This window comes from Cyprinodon tularosa, unplaced genomic scaffold, assembly GCF_016077235.1.
Source record: "Cyprinodon tularosa strain WSP-4 unplaced genomic scaffold, ASM1607723v1 ctg222, whole genome shotgun sequence".
Taxonomy (NCBI): domain Eukaryota; kingdom Metazoa; phylum Chordata; class Actinopteri; order Cyprinodontiformes; family Cyprinodontidae; genus Cyprinodon; species Cyprinodon tularosa.
This window is the reverse complement of record NW_024038830.1, coordinates 1,119,396-1,132,285: the sequence shown is the minus strand read 5'-3', so window position 1 is coordinate 1,132,285 and position 12,890 is coordinate 1,119,396. Positions and strand designations below refer to the sequence as shown.

Genomic DNA, 12,890 nt, shown 5'->3' with positions numbered 1-12,890 from the left:
CGCTGTTTCAGCCTTTTATTTACAAACTAACCCACCACAGTTTATTTATTTTACAAAGAAGTAGTCAGAAAACCCAGAAATATGTTTCACATCTGATGTTTCATTTTAAGAACTTATGTTGCTAAATTATGGCCATACTTTGTTTTATTTAAGCAACTGTAGACTTGTTTTGTTCCATATGAATAAAAGTATTCACATTAAACCAAAAAAAGTCATCAGGATTCACAGCTTTCCTCTCCTCGACCATGAGGTCCTCAGTGTGTAACGGGAAGCGCCGAGGCCTGCATCACTCGATGTATTCAGGCGTCACTTGGAGCTGAAGCAGCTCGTTTCCTCTCTGCACCACCATGGTGATGCTCTTGCAGCTCCTGACAGCCTTGTAGATCTCCTCAGAGGTTTTCACCTCGACGCCGTTGATCTTCAGCACAATGTCTCCTGGCAGCATTCCAGCTCTGTAACAGGATTTCAGAGAAATCGGTTCAGTTTCTTTTTCCTAACTTTGTTTTATTTTACAGACAAGATTCATTCTTAGGGTTTCTGCTCGGTATTTTTTGAGCTCCAAGTTGATTTAATAAAAAGCTGAAACAATTCAAACACACTTGGCCGTATATGGAAAGAAACGGCTGATTAAAATCTGATATCATTGCTGTAGAGGACTACTGGCGCTCTCTTTGCAGCCGTTTTCATCCAGTCACATTGGAGGTTCTTTCAAGCATTAAGGGCTTCCTTTAAATCATCCTACAGCAACACAGCTTGACTTTAGTCTGAACTTTGACTGAAGTGATTTAGTTTAATCCAGACATCTTTTGTGACTTTCTGGATGCTTACTCCGCTGTTTTCTTGTGGATCATGATTCTCGCTGGAGATCCAAACCCAGGTAGACGTCCATGGTTTTGCTCCGATCTAAATAGCCATGTGTTGCTTTTTAAGACCGTTCAGCCTCTTTTATGTGGTCATCACTGTTGTATTTTTAAAAAAATTCTGACTACAGTATTCCGCTCTAATTGAGTCTGCTAAAAAATTAGACAAATCTTTCTAAAGGAAAGGTTTTATATGTTTTAGGAAGCACACTTTTAGCAAAAAGCTAGAAGTAAATCAGGAAGTAAACAATGCATTTGTATAGAGCTGTAATGACCAGGTTCCTTTTTTCTTTAAAAGAAAATGTTTTAAGACTGTTGCAGAGGAACCAAAAAGGAAATCTCCAACTTTTGGGGACAGCAATTCAAAACGCAACTAACAGAATGTTGAGAAAAATAAAAGGAAAAAAAATCTAAATATGCTATTCTAAGTTTTGCGTCTTTATTATTGCAAATCTTGACTGCAAAACAAGCGTCTGCAGATTTAAGATTTAGTAAACCAAGATTTCTGTTAGTTTTCTTAATCTAGCCTTGGATTAACCAGAGAAAAGCTCATTGAGATTAAAGATCTGCTTTCTTAATGACCACATGGCTTTGAACACATGTTTTATTTTAATCAGATATTAAGTGATGAATGATTTAGTTTTAAATCCAGCATAACATGCTTTTATTCATCAGGAGCTGTATTTATCAGGCAGCGCAACATATTATTCACAAGTCCTAAGAAGTTGAAACCTGAGAATAAAAACTTTTTTCAAGTCTAAGAATCACTCATTCTCCTTCAAATATGTAGGAAACCTCCAGAGGAGGATGGCACTGAGGTGAGAAAGACGTTCATGGATGTTTCAGGAGCTTAAGATCTTCTGGCTTGATGGCGCAGAGCTGATAAAATGGTATTGCTTGGAGAGAGTGTGTATAAATTAAGGTAATCTCACCAGTATCCACATGCAACAGAGCTTTATGCTGGAGCTAAAAGCCGTTATGATGCTCTAACAGCAAATGGAACATGAACGGTATTTCCATTCCAGTTTCTCACCAAATAACATCTAAAAATATTAGGATAAAAATAACTGGCAGCCACGTGACACTTAAGCTCAACCATAAATCATGGACATGAGATGACCTGGCCGTGGCTGTTTGTTACAAATGCATGGAGGAAACATAAATCACTGCTGGCCAATCAGTTCTAGTAAATTAACAGCATGTTGTCCCAAATGATCTCTTCTAAGCAGACTTTTCAATTTTTTTTTTTTTTTTTTTGTGTGACTGATAAAGCTTCTCAGATCGCCCTGATTCTAGTTAATGCTTAATAAATGAGCCTCATGATTGAAATGGTTCCCCCTGCTGTGGAAATACCAAAAAATGGTTTTAGGCAGACTTTGCAGACGACATCAACAGGTCTGGAAGAAGAAAACTCAGAAGAAGCATTTTGGCCAATCTGTGATTTTCTTTTAGTTTGATGTTTTCAGCAGATTTTATTGCTATATTTAGGAAAAAAACTGAAGACGATGCTGGGCCGTCACAGCCATCAATAATCAGGTCCATTCAGAAAGGAAATTATTTAAAATTACTTTCAGGGCGCCGTTACCCACTCTGAGACACTTATTTTTGTCCTACACTGTGCTAAAAGTAAAGGGAGACACTTGATAAATAACTTTTAAATCCAGCTTTTAACTCTTAGAAGGAATCTTTGGACTAAATCTAGGATTATTTTTTTTTACTTTCTTCATGGGAAAGATAACCGTTCCCCCTAAAAATGACCATAATTGCCTGAATGCAGATGTATGTGGTGACAGTAGTTACCTGCTGGCTGGTGACCCTGTGATGACTCTGTGGATCAGAATACCGTGACTAACGCTGGGGAAGGACTGGTCCCTCATCTTCAGCTCAGCTATGATGCTGAAAAACAGATGATTTTAGACAAATGCAGGTGTCCACTACTGCAGGATGTTCATAACGATGCTTTTACCTCGGTGTCAGCGTCAGCATCATGACTCCGATGTACCGAGGCCTCGTTCCAGAGTCGTCTAATCTGGAAGCTGGGAGGAAGAAGGATACGTTAAAAAAGATCTATTTCCCTTTTTTGTTTTATACAGACACAGTTTCCGAGGGAGGCGTGGGGCTCCTGATTCTCATTCTTACTTTTTCTTCTCGATGCTTGATCAAGGAAAAGTTTCACGCGATCAGATGGGATAGCGAACGAGATCCCTGCAGTGACCTTCATGGTGTTAATGCCGATAACTTCTCCATCCTGGGAAAAAAGGCAAGACATTTAGGTTGATATTGACCTGAAACGTAAGGGGGTTAAAGGTGTACGCTGTAATGTAACAAAACTGAAACATCTAAAATACAAGAGAATCCTTCACTTTTAGATCTGGATCCATTGAATATTACTTTAAACATTTGATCCATTAGCACCTCCGTTTGCCGTCAAAGGCTTAAATTAACTATAACAGAAGTTAAAATATTGTAGGGCTGCAACTAACGATTATTTTGCAGATCGATTAATCTGTGGATTATTTTTCGGATTATTCCATTAATAATCAGATAGTCAAAGGTCCCTTAAAGATTTTTTATTAAATTAAACCAGGGGAAACTAAAACTTTCCACTTGAGGAGTCCTGGATAGAGCAGATTGACAGAAGAAAATGTTTTTTTTTTTAAATCTTGTATCTTGTAAATGTAAAATATATATAGTTTTTTTTTTTACAATTTTGAGATCATTACTGCTCTAAGTGGGTAGCTCTGACAGTTAAAAGCATATTCTAGAGTCTCTATACTCCAGTTAACAATTACTCGATTATTTAAGTCGATGATTATTTCAGTAATCAATTAATTGTTTCAGCCCTAAAATATTCACAATATTATTCGATTTATTTCATTGCAGTTAGCCGATGTTTAAGGACGTAATATAAAAACGGCCTTTATCTCTTACAGATGATGAAAAGCTTTTGGGTCTAACATCGGCCCAGGCTGAGTTTTGCAAATGAAAATCAGCTGACTGCTGTTTGACACCAGCAGTAACCAGTTTTCATTCTAATGTGAGGCACTGCGCTTCGAATTTTCATCATTTATAAGCCATAAAAATCAAAAGGTACAAGAAATAAAAGTCCTTTATGTGTTAGGAATCTTTTATAATAAACAAGTTTCACTCTGATAGAAAATACTGAATTGTTTTCTTTGAAGATGTACCTGGAATCAATTAGCACGTGTTTAACTGTGTCCGTTTAGTGTCATAGCAAAGCATTTAAACAAACAAAACCAGAATTGATGATCTGATTCCAGAAATCCTCGATTCTGATGCGTCGCTGAGAATGCAGCTCACCTAGAACGGCGTCTAAACACAAACTGTGACTCACCAGATTTATTAAAGGACCTCCAGAATTTCCAAACTAAAAGAAAAACAGAAGAATGAGTCAGACGTGGCATGAAGCGACCATCATACAGCAGAAATGTAAGTCACAGCAAACCTGTGGGATTTAGAAACCTGTGAGTTTTTTCTTCAAATAAAAAGAGATCAGACCTTTATGTCTGCATGCAGAGATAAAGGTCAGATAACGCTTTGATGTGCTAAAAATGATAAAAAGGTGCAGTGGAATAAGTTTAACAGTGGAATAAACGGATAAAGGTTAATATTTTACTCTCATAAACAATTCAGCACAATCACATTAAATAACCGAAAATAAAAAAACATTTTTTCTCTCTCATTTTCTGTCTGTTTATAATGTAAGCTAAAATATAATGTTATTTCTCACTGTGCCAAATCTCCTAACCAGATGTTGCATCAGATTTACAGAATTTTTACTAAAGATGTTTAAAAAAAAAAAGTCATATTTTATCTCTAACAATCAACTTACTTCTTTAATAATAGTTAAACTGCCCCGAGATTTTATGTTCATTCATTTCAGTTAATATCCTTTCATATAAACACTCTGAAATCAATATTTTTTCCATCAACATTAAGAAAAGATTGATTTTAAAAATTTTAAATATTAGAACCAGGTTTATTTACTTTCTGCTTCCACAAAAAGCAAAATAAATTCATTTTTAAAATGATATTTCATGTTTACCCTCGTAACGACTTTTTGCACAAAAGATTTTACATAAATACCAATTAATTTGTGAATTTTTTTTTAATAATAATTAAGCCAACAGGACATCTTTTTTTTTTTTTACATTGGGTGCTTTTAGTGTAAAGAATGTATTTCTCTTTTGAATTTTAATAAACAAAGGTTTGAATGCTACAAGGACATAAAGAAATAAACTATGGTAAAATAAATTTAATCCTCCTGAGGAGATATTTTATTCAAAAGTGCAATTTTTTTTTAGAAATCCCTGGTTTAATCTTAACGAGTGAAATACATTTAGAGGAAAGTTTCACGGCTTAAATGGTCCAAAAGCCTAAGTAGCATCACAATATATCAATACATTTATATATATAAAAGATCTCTTGCAAATCTAATGACAGTTTAATCCTGATGTTGCTCTTGCTATCACATTTTTATTATTATTATGTATTATTATCTGTTATCTGTTTTTCCAATGTTTCTGTGATACATACTCTGCCCGCCGGGCAAGTGCAATGATCGCAAAAAAAAATTATTTATCACTCACTTTAAAATCACCGACATTCGATGAAAACGACTCAGAAGCGTTGCCGGCGCCATTTTTGTTGTTTTGTACACATTCTCACTTGATTTGACAAAAGCCGGGTGATTTTCCGCCAGATGGCGTGATTTTTGTCCACCCAGCGGTAATTTTTATGTAGTTACCAAAACGACAAACAAGCTAGAAAGCGCTATCACATGGCAGTCTTCTGTACAGTGATGCAGGTCATACATTAAAAATTTTCATTAAATGTTTTTCTCTTAGACATTGGAGAGGTGCATTTAAATGTTATAGAGCTAAACATGTTAAACTGGTGACCTGTTATGTTATTATTATTGTATTGTTCCTGCATTTATTTATCAGGGAAAACTAATCCTGAGCTGAGTCAGTTAAAAGTCAGGGAATTCTGAAATGATGTAAGACTGTGGAAACCCTGAATAAAATAACTATGTATAATGATTCTCTAGAAAAGTCACATTATATTAATAGTATTATCTTGTATAAACATACCGTGACTCTAAAATAAAAGTTATTCATTTGTAACATTGACTTCTTTCTTGTAATTTATCTTAAGTTTTTAACCTGTCAAGTTTTTTTTTAGATTTTTAACATTACAATTTATATTTTTCCAAGCACACAACAGTTTAAAGCAAAGTTTAGTTTGAAAAGAATGTGCAGGAAGGATTGAAAAGCATGTTAACACGGTAATGTAGGCTTGAGTTCATTATCTGACGCATGCATATACACACCAGGAACCTGGAAACGTAAAAAATACTGAATATAAAAAACATTTAAAAAACAAACATGTTTCATTGATATATATACAAAAATGAATATTAGGAACTATATTTATCAAGCGTTATACTGGGCAAGTAAAAATTGCTTCTGGGCAAATGAAATGTGAAAGTCAAGTGGTAAAAATCCTTAACGTCAACCCCTGGACATGCAAATGTACATAAGTGAACGTTTTGTCTCAGACTGGGTTTCTATCAATTCCAATCCAATGGACAATCAAACAAATGAAAGAAAACATGAAGAGAATGAATAATAAATGTTCTCACGTCGATGGCTGCGTCTGTCTGAATGTAGTCAATGTTGGAGTTGGACAGGCCCAGCTCTTTGCTTCCTCTCTGCGCTGAGCTGACGATCCCAGAGGTGATGGTGTTCCGAAGCGCAAACGGACTTCCCATGGCGACCACGAACTCCCCCTGGCGAACGTCTGACGACTGACCCAGCCGGAGCGTGGGTAAAGGTTTCTGCATGAGATGAGCAGAACACGGATTTATTTTCCTTTAGAAATAAGCACATCTCCAATGTTTTTCCTCTAACCTGATTAACTGTTTTATCCCAGTTCAATTATTCCCCCGAGAATGATGGATTTCTTTTTTAACGATTTTATCATGAACTCATTTGTCTGCATGTGCGTATGGAGAGAATGTTGTTCCATTATTGCTGCAAGCAGAGAACATGTTTAATGAGTGGAAATGTGGAAAAAATGCAATCCAGAAATAAAACGTACACTTAAAAAAGCTTTGAGAGTAACTTTCATGTTTTTTAGTTTATTTCAAATAAAAAAAATTTCAAACTTTGTTTAATAACTTTATTTTAAACTATATTTCATATTTCTTTGTTTCAAACTGAATTTTACAAATTGCATTCTTTTCCGGGTGTGTTTCACAGATCACATTCTAACCAATAAAAAATATTATTGCTAGCTTCCATGAAGACCATTAGAAATGAAAACGTCTTCGCTCCTCACTACAGTAGAAAGTCCTCCCTGGAAAAACAGCGAATGTGATCTTCTGAACACAATTTAAAAAGAATTAATAAAACTCAATGTGAAAAACAGAAATTTGAAGGAAAAAAAGTTTTTGTAAATAGAAAAGAGCATAGCTAATCTTTATTTTTGTGATTATAAGCATTTTCAAAGTTTAACTTCTGGATAGCATTCTTTTTAATTCCATTTATAAAATATTGGTTTGTGTTTTTCCAACAATAATGGGACAAACTTTATTCCATAAGATTATTGTTTTCATGTGTTGAATCAGGCTGCATTTAAAATGCTTTAAAAAGTTTTTTTTCCCCTGATCTATTTTACAGAGTGGGCTTTAGTCTCTCCAGTCTTATAGATCATCGAACAGAAATAGAAACAGATTTTCCTGAATCATCACCTCCATAATATCTGCTGAATCCTGGAGTCACAGCCCTTCTTCAAACTTTACAAACAGAACAGAGCCGTGATAGATGACCGCTTTACTTTTGGCAGGTCTAATTTTTTAATCTAAAGCCAGGCTGAGGTTTTAGAAGCACAGATGAAGGTGTTTTCAGTAGCTACATTTAGAGACACCTAGAATCGGATTGAAGGCCTGATCAGATCTAAAATGTTTCATGTAAACATGTCAGACTGAAGCTCCTAATTTGATTTGTTCTGCTTTTCATTCCTATTAAGAGAAGTGTTTTTTTTTCCAGTCGACATTCCGAATGGTGTCCTTCTATACACCCATTTGGATCTTTGGAGTAAAATAATTTCCTATGCACTATGTGCAACATTAGTGTGACGTTTTTGTCTTCTAACCTTCATCCACTGCGTCCTGCTCCTCCTTGGAGGAGGAGGTGGCTCTAAATGTGTGGATGAACATCCTAACCTGCCCTCTAACCCTTTAGCAAAGGAGCGTTAGCAGGAGGTACCGCTGAACTAAAATGGCCACCAAAAACAAAAGTATGATGCAAAAAAAGGTCCATAGTGGAAAAAATACATAAACAGACATGATTGAAGAACTAAAGAAAAAGAAATGTTTGTAAAGTGGAGGATGAGCAGACAAGTACGGGTTAGTTTACAAAACAGGCAACTTCTTTATCTGCTACTAAAGTGTTTCCAGAAAACTAAACAGTTCTGAAAATGTTTAAATGATTTAATCTGATGGAACACTTGGTGCATATTCGCACATCATGATCGGATCCTTTATTTAGTGTCTATGTGAACTGAGACTGAATTTCGATCAACCACAAGATTTAGATCGAGTCAGAGAAGTGCTGCACATGTAAACGTAGCTGGTGAGACTCCAGAAGAAAAAGCTGGAGCAGTTTAGTGTGACTGTTTGAAACACAAAGTAAAAAGGCTGGCCCCTCCCCTGTCTGTTGCTGCACACTGCTGACCAGCAGGCTGAAAAACGGCTTTTATTTTGGTTCCCTTTGATTAAGAGGACAGACGGTTTTACCTTTTAAAGCACAACAGTCCTCAGTTTGTTCACTTCAAAGCTTTGCTGCTGTTAGTCCAATCTGACTTTACATGAACCTGCCTCCTGTTTTCATTCCTTCCTTACGTTTGAATTGATTTTGATTGTGGCTATATCCGCCCCAGGGTCAACGTCCTGGACCGTGGCGTTGTACGTCTCGCCGTTGGTGAGCTTTACTCGGACGCCTCTCCTGTTGGCCACAACGTGGGCGTTGGTGACGATGAGGCCGTCGCTGCTGATGATGAACCCGGAGCCGTTTGACACGGGGACTTCTCGCCCTGAGAACGCATGTCTGGAAAACAGGAGAAGAAGCTTTCAGCTGTTTTTGGGCTCAGAGTTTTTATCTCCTAAATGTGAGATAAAATGATTCACATGTTTCCAAATTGAAATCTATTCAAAAAATGTATCTTTTATAGTAATGTTTGAATTAAACACAGAGCGGATAATGCTTCATCCTGAACCACCTCCAACACCCAGAGGCAGACAGCAGGATCTTCAGCCCAGCTTTAAAAACCAGACATCCTCCATCAGAAGCTCAGATCACTCTTATTGTTGACATATGGCAGTTTTTCCTTTCTTAGTTATTCTTTTAATTTATAACTGTGTTTTATACCAATAAAGAATAAATTTCCACTTTAGACAAAAGAAATTTAAACTTCGTTCTCATCTTTTCACCTTAAACAGCTCAAATAAATAAAGAAGGAAGGGCCAGAGCCGCCGCCTCCTCCTGAGGAGGCCGAGGTCCTTCTAAAAACGTTCTATGACTCTGCGTTGGCCTCAGCCCTCCTCTGCGCTGTCGTCTGCAGGAGCCCAGACAGCATGGATCAGAATGGAACAAGCTGGTGAGGATGTGGCTGAGGGGAGGGTGTTGTCCAGCTTACATCCATCATGGTCACCCCCTGCACCAGACTGTAGAGGAGCTGAGCAGCTTCTTTAGTAACAGACTCATACACGCCCTGTGTAAAAAAGATCGCTACCGCAGGTCATTCATCCCATCAGCCATCAGATTTTAAAATGCCACTGCACTATAACCTGGTGTAATAACACTGCAATGACAAATACTATTTATCTATTCAACCAACCAGAAACCACACTTTACCTGCCAACACTTTACCGTACATAAGATACTGTATATGTAAGTCACCTTGAATCTCTCCATTTTTTACCATCTACTCTATATAAATATGGATGCACTGTGTATACTTTCATGCACCTTTTCCTCCTTTCTGTTTGTTAATAAGTGCCGAAGTCACAAGTGAATTTCTCCATTGTGAGATCAATCAAGTTCTATTATATTCCTTAGAGCTATCTTTATAGTTATGCTGCTATAGGCTTAGACTTCTGGAGGACATAGGGACCCCTATTTCATCATTCTCTCTCTATTCTCCCACTCTGTAGAATCTGTTAGTTCAATCTCTAATGTTATGCTGCTGTTTCTCATCAGGTCTGTATTGGCCTGTTTTCCAGTGTGGTCCTGTTTCTCTGACCGTGACTGGCAGGATGTTCTCTCTTCATCCTCTGACATGGGAGCTGGCTCGGAGCTCATCTGCCTGGCTGTGTGTTTCCTGGACGGGGCCGCCTTTTACAGCTGCTTTTTGTATCTCTGCTTCTGTCTCCTTGAACCCCAGTCGGCCTCAGCAGATGGCCGCTCACACTGAGCCTGGTTCTGCTGGAGGTTTATTCCTGTTAAAAGCGAGTTTTTCCTCTCCACTGTCGCTACAAGCATGCTTAGTGTGAGGGATTGCATTCGAGTTAATAAGTCGATGCAATGAACTGGTTTTCCTTTGATAGAAAACGGCATAAATTTCACAGTATGATCTGGTGAACTGTAAAGTGCCTTCAGATTACTTGTGTTGTGAATTGGTGCTATAAAAATAAAATGAACTGAATTGAATTAGTTTAAAACGGAGAGCAATGAGTTTATCTTCTACATTATGACAAGAGTTTAAAGCTCTTAAACTCTTGTCATAATGTGTGTGGGGGGGTTCCACATGCTTCCCTTGAGAACCACTTACCTCCCCACGATCTCGATGTACACCACAGCAGGAGTGGACTTCTCCACCACATCAGCTATGAAGTTGTACCTGAAGCGGGGGCTGTCAGGTTTAAAGGGGGAGGCACAGTGAGCTGATGGCAGGAGGAGCCTCAGAAAGCTGCTTATTGATCTAGAGGATCCGTCTGAATCCACTTGTTCCTCCTTAAGACGATCCAGAAGCGCCACTCCGCAGAGCCCCAACCCCACGGAGAGAGTCCTGAGCCGGGTAGAGCTGCCTGACTGACCGCCTCCATCCTTCCAGGGTGGGTGTCTGCTCACCGGGCTCCCGCTTCCCTCCGGCCCTCTGCTTTTAAAGCAAGGGTATATCTCTTGTTCTTTAGAGGTCAGGATAGATGGTAGAGAAGACAGGGTCTTCTGTCCCACTGTGTCCAGTCCACGGCTGTGGAAACTGAAAACTGACAGAAACCTCCTCCTGACAGCAGTTGCTGCCATGTTGCATCACACAGCTCAGCGCTTTCTATCGCTAAACAGACTTTATATCCAAATACTATATCCAAAAACAAATACCCAACCAGTATAAGGGGGAATAACTAAGTTAAATACTCTGCGTCCTCCCCCATAAAATACTTTTCTTTTAAATATGTCCTTCCTCAGAAAAGTGACTCTCAGCGACAGGAGTGACAGGAACCGGACTTCCGGAAGTTCTTCTTCTTTTGGTTTATTGGCGGTTGGCAACAAACTTTTAGCAGCATTACCGCCACCTACTGGTATGGAGTGTGGTTATTGATGCATTTATCTATCAATCTATATATCAATATATATATCTATATATATATCTATTTCTATCTATATATATCTTAGTATTTTACTCATCGATATCATAAAGAGCCTCTATAATCAAATTCTATGAAATTTTTTAGTTTTCTTTAACTATCTAATAACTAGTTGTATTTGTTTACTCCCCAAATTCTTCCTCAAAATATCTAATAAATTTACCCTTTCCTTAATACATTCAAACTCTATCTTCATAAATCTCCTCTCTCTTTCATATTTATTACATTCTATTATAACATGTTCTATTGTTTTATACTGTCCACAATAATCAAATTTTCCAGTATTATGTTTTTGAATTTTAAAAAGTGTATAATTAAGTCCTGTATGTCCCAATCTTAACCTTGCTATCACTCTCTCCTCTTTTCTATTTCTGCTACCATTTCTCCTTTCTCTTACTGCCTTCTGAATTTTATAAAACCATCTTCCTGTTTTTTCTTCATTCCACCTTTTTTCCCATTTTTCCATCAGTTTCTCTTAAATAATACACTTTCCTTCAGATTTACTTGTTTTATCTGTAAAACTAATAGGACACTGAATTCCCCTCTTTGCCATTTTATCTTCCCTTTCATTTACTTCTACTCCAATATGTGCTGCCTGGAACCCACAGAAATGTAACTATCAAACCCATATTTTGTATTCTGAATAATGTATGAACTATTTCTAATGAAATGTCCATCCTACTATCTGATTGATTATATTTTATACTTAATAATTCAGAGCTTGAATCTGAGAAATTACTGTTTTTAACGGTTTTATGTCTTCTACCTATTGTAAGGTTAATAATATTGCCAACATTTCTCCTGTGTATACTGATAATCCATCTGTAATTCGTTTTCCTATTCTTATATTGAATTCTGTTACTACAAAAGCTATTCCTATTTTCCTATTTATTTTTGATGCATCTGTATAAATTTGAATATATTGATAATAATTGTTTAAATGTAACTGTACTGAATAATTATCTACGATATAAGATTTATCTTGTTTCTTTTCCATTATTGCCATATCTACTATTACCTCTGGTAGAATCCATGGTGGTATCATTGATAGTTAAAGTCATTTCTAAATCATTCATTTTAAATTCTTTTATTTTATTTTCTCCGGACGTTCTTCCTCTTCTTCTTTTATATTATGGCGGATCGCAAGCAATTTTAAGGTGCATACCGCCACCTACTGTACATGAGTGTGTAGCAACATTACTTTACATCAAATTATTTTTTTTTATTTTTTATTTTGTATTCTGTGGATAAAAAAATAATGCTTTCCTGAATTGTGAATATCTTTTATATTTCCTTCGTTTCCAAATATTCCTTTAAGACTCCATTCTTGGCCTGTCCTTTTAACCATCCTTCTCAATTTC

General features: G+C 36.9%; 1 protein-coding gene across 1 annotated transcript; it reads right to left on the bottom strand.

Annotated features, from left to right (window-relative positions):
* Position 1: 1 nt before the first annotated feature.
* LOC119784285 (serine protease HTRA2, mitochondrial-like) lies at positions 2 to 11,414 on the bottom strand. The gene is made up of 8 exons (XM_038286261.1): positions 10,716 to 11,414; positions 8,788 to 8,992; positions 6,526 to 6,720; positions 4,216 to 4,248; positions 3,000 to 3,108; positions 2,827 to 2,896; positions 2,661 to 2,756; positions 2 to 452 (listed from the first exon to the last, which is right to left on the bottom strand). Exons 1-8 carry the CDS (start codon positions 11,186 to 11,188, stop codon positions 287 to 289), a joined length of 1,347 nt encoding a protein of 448 aa, XP_038142189.1. The 5' UTR covers positions 11,189 to 11,414; the 3' UTR covers positions 2 to 286.
* Between the last annotated feature and the right edge of the window lie 1,476 nt (positions 11,415 to 12,890).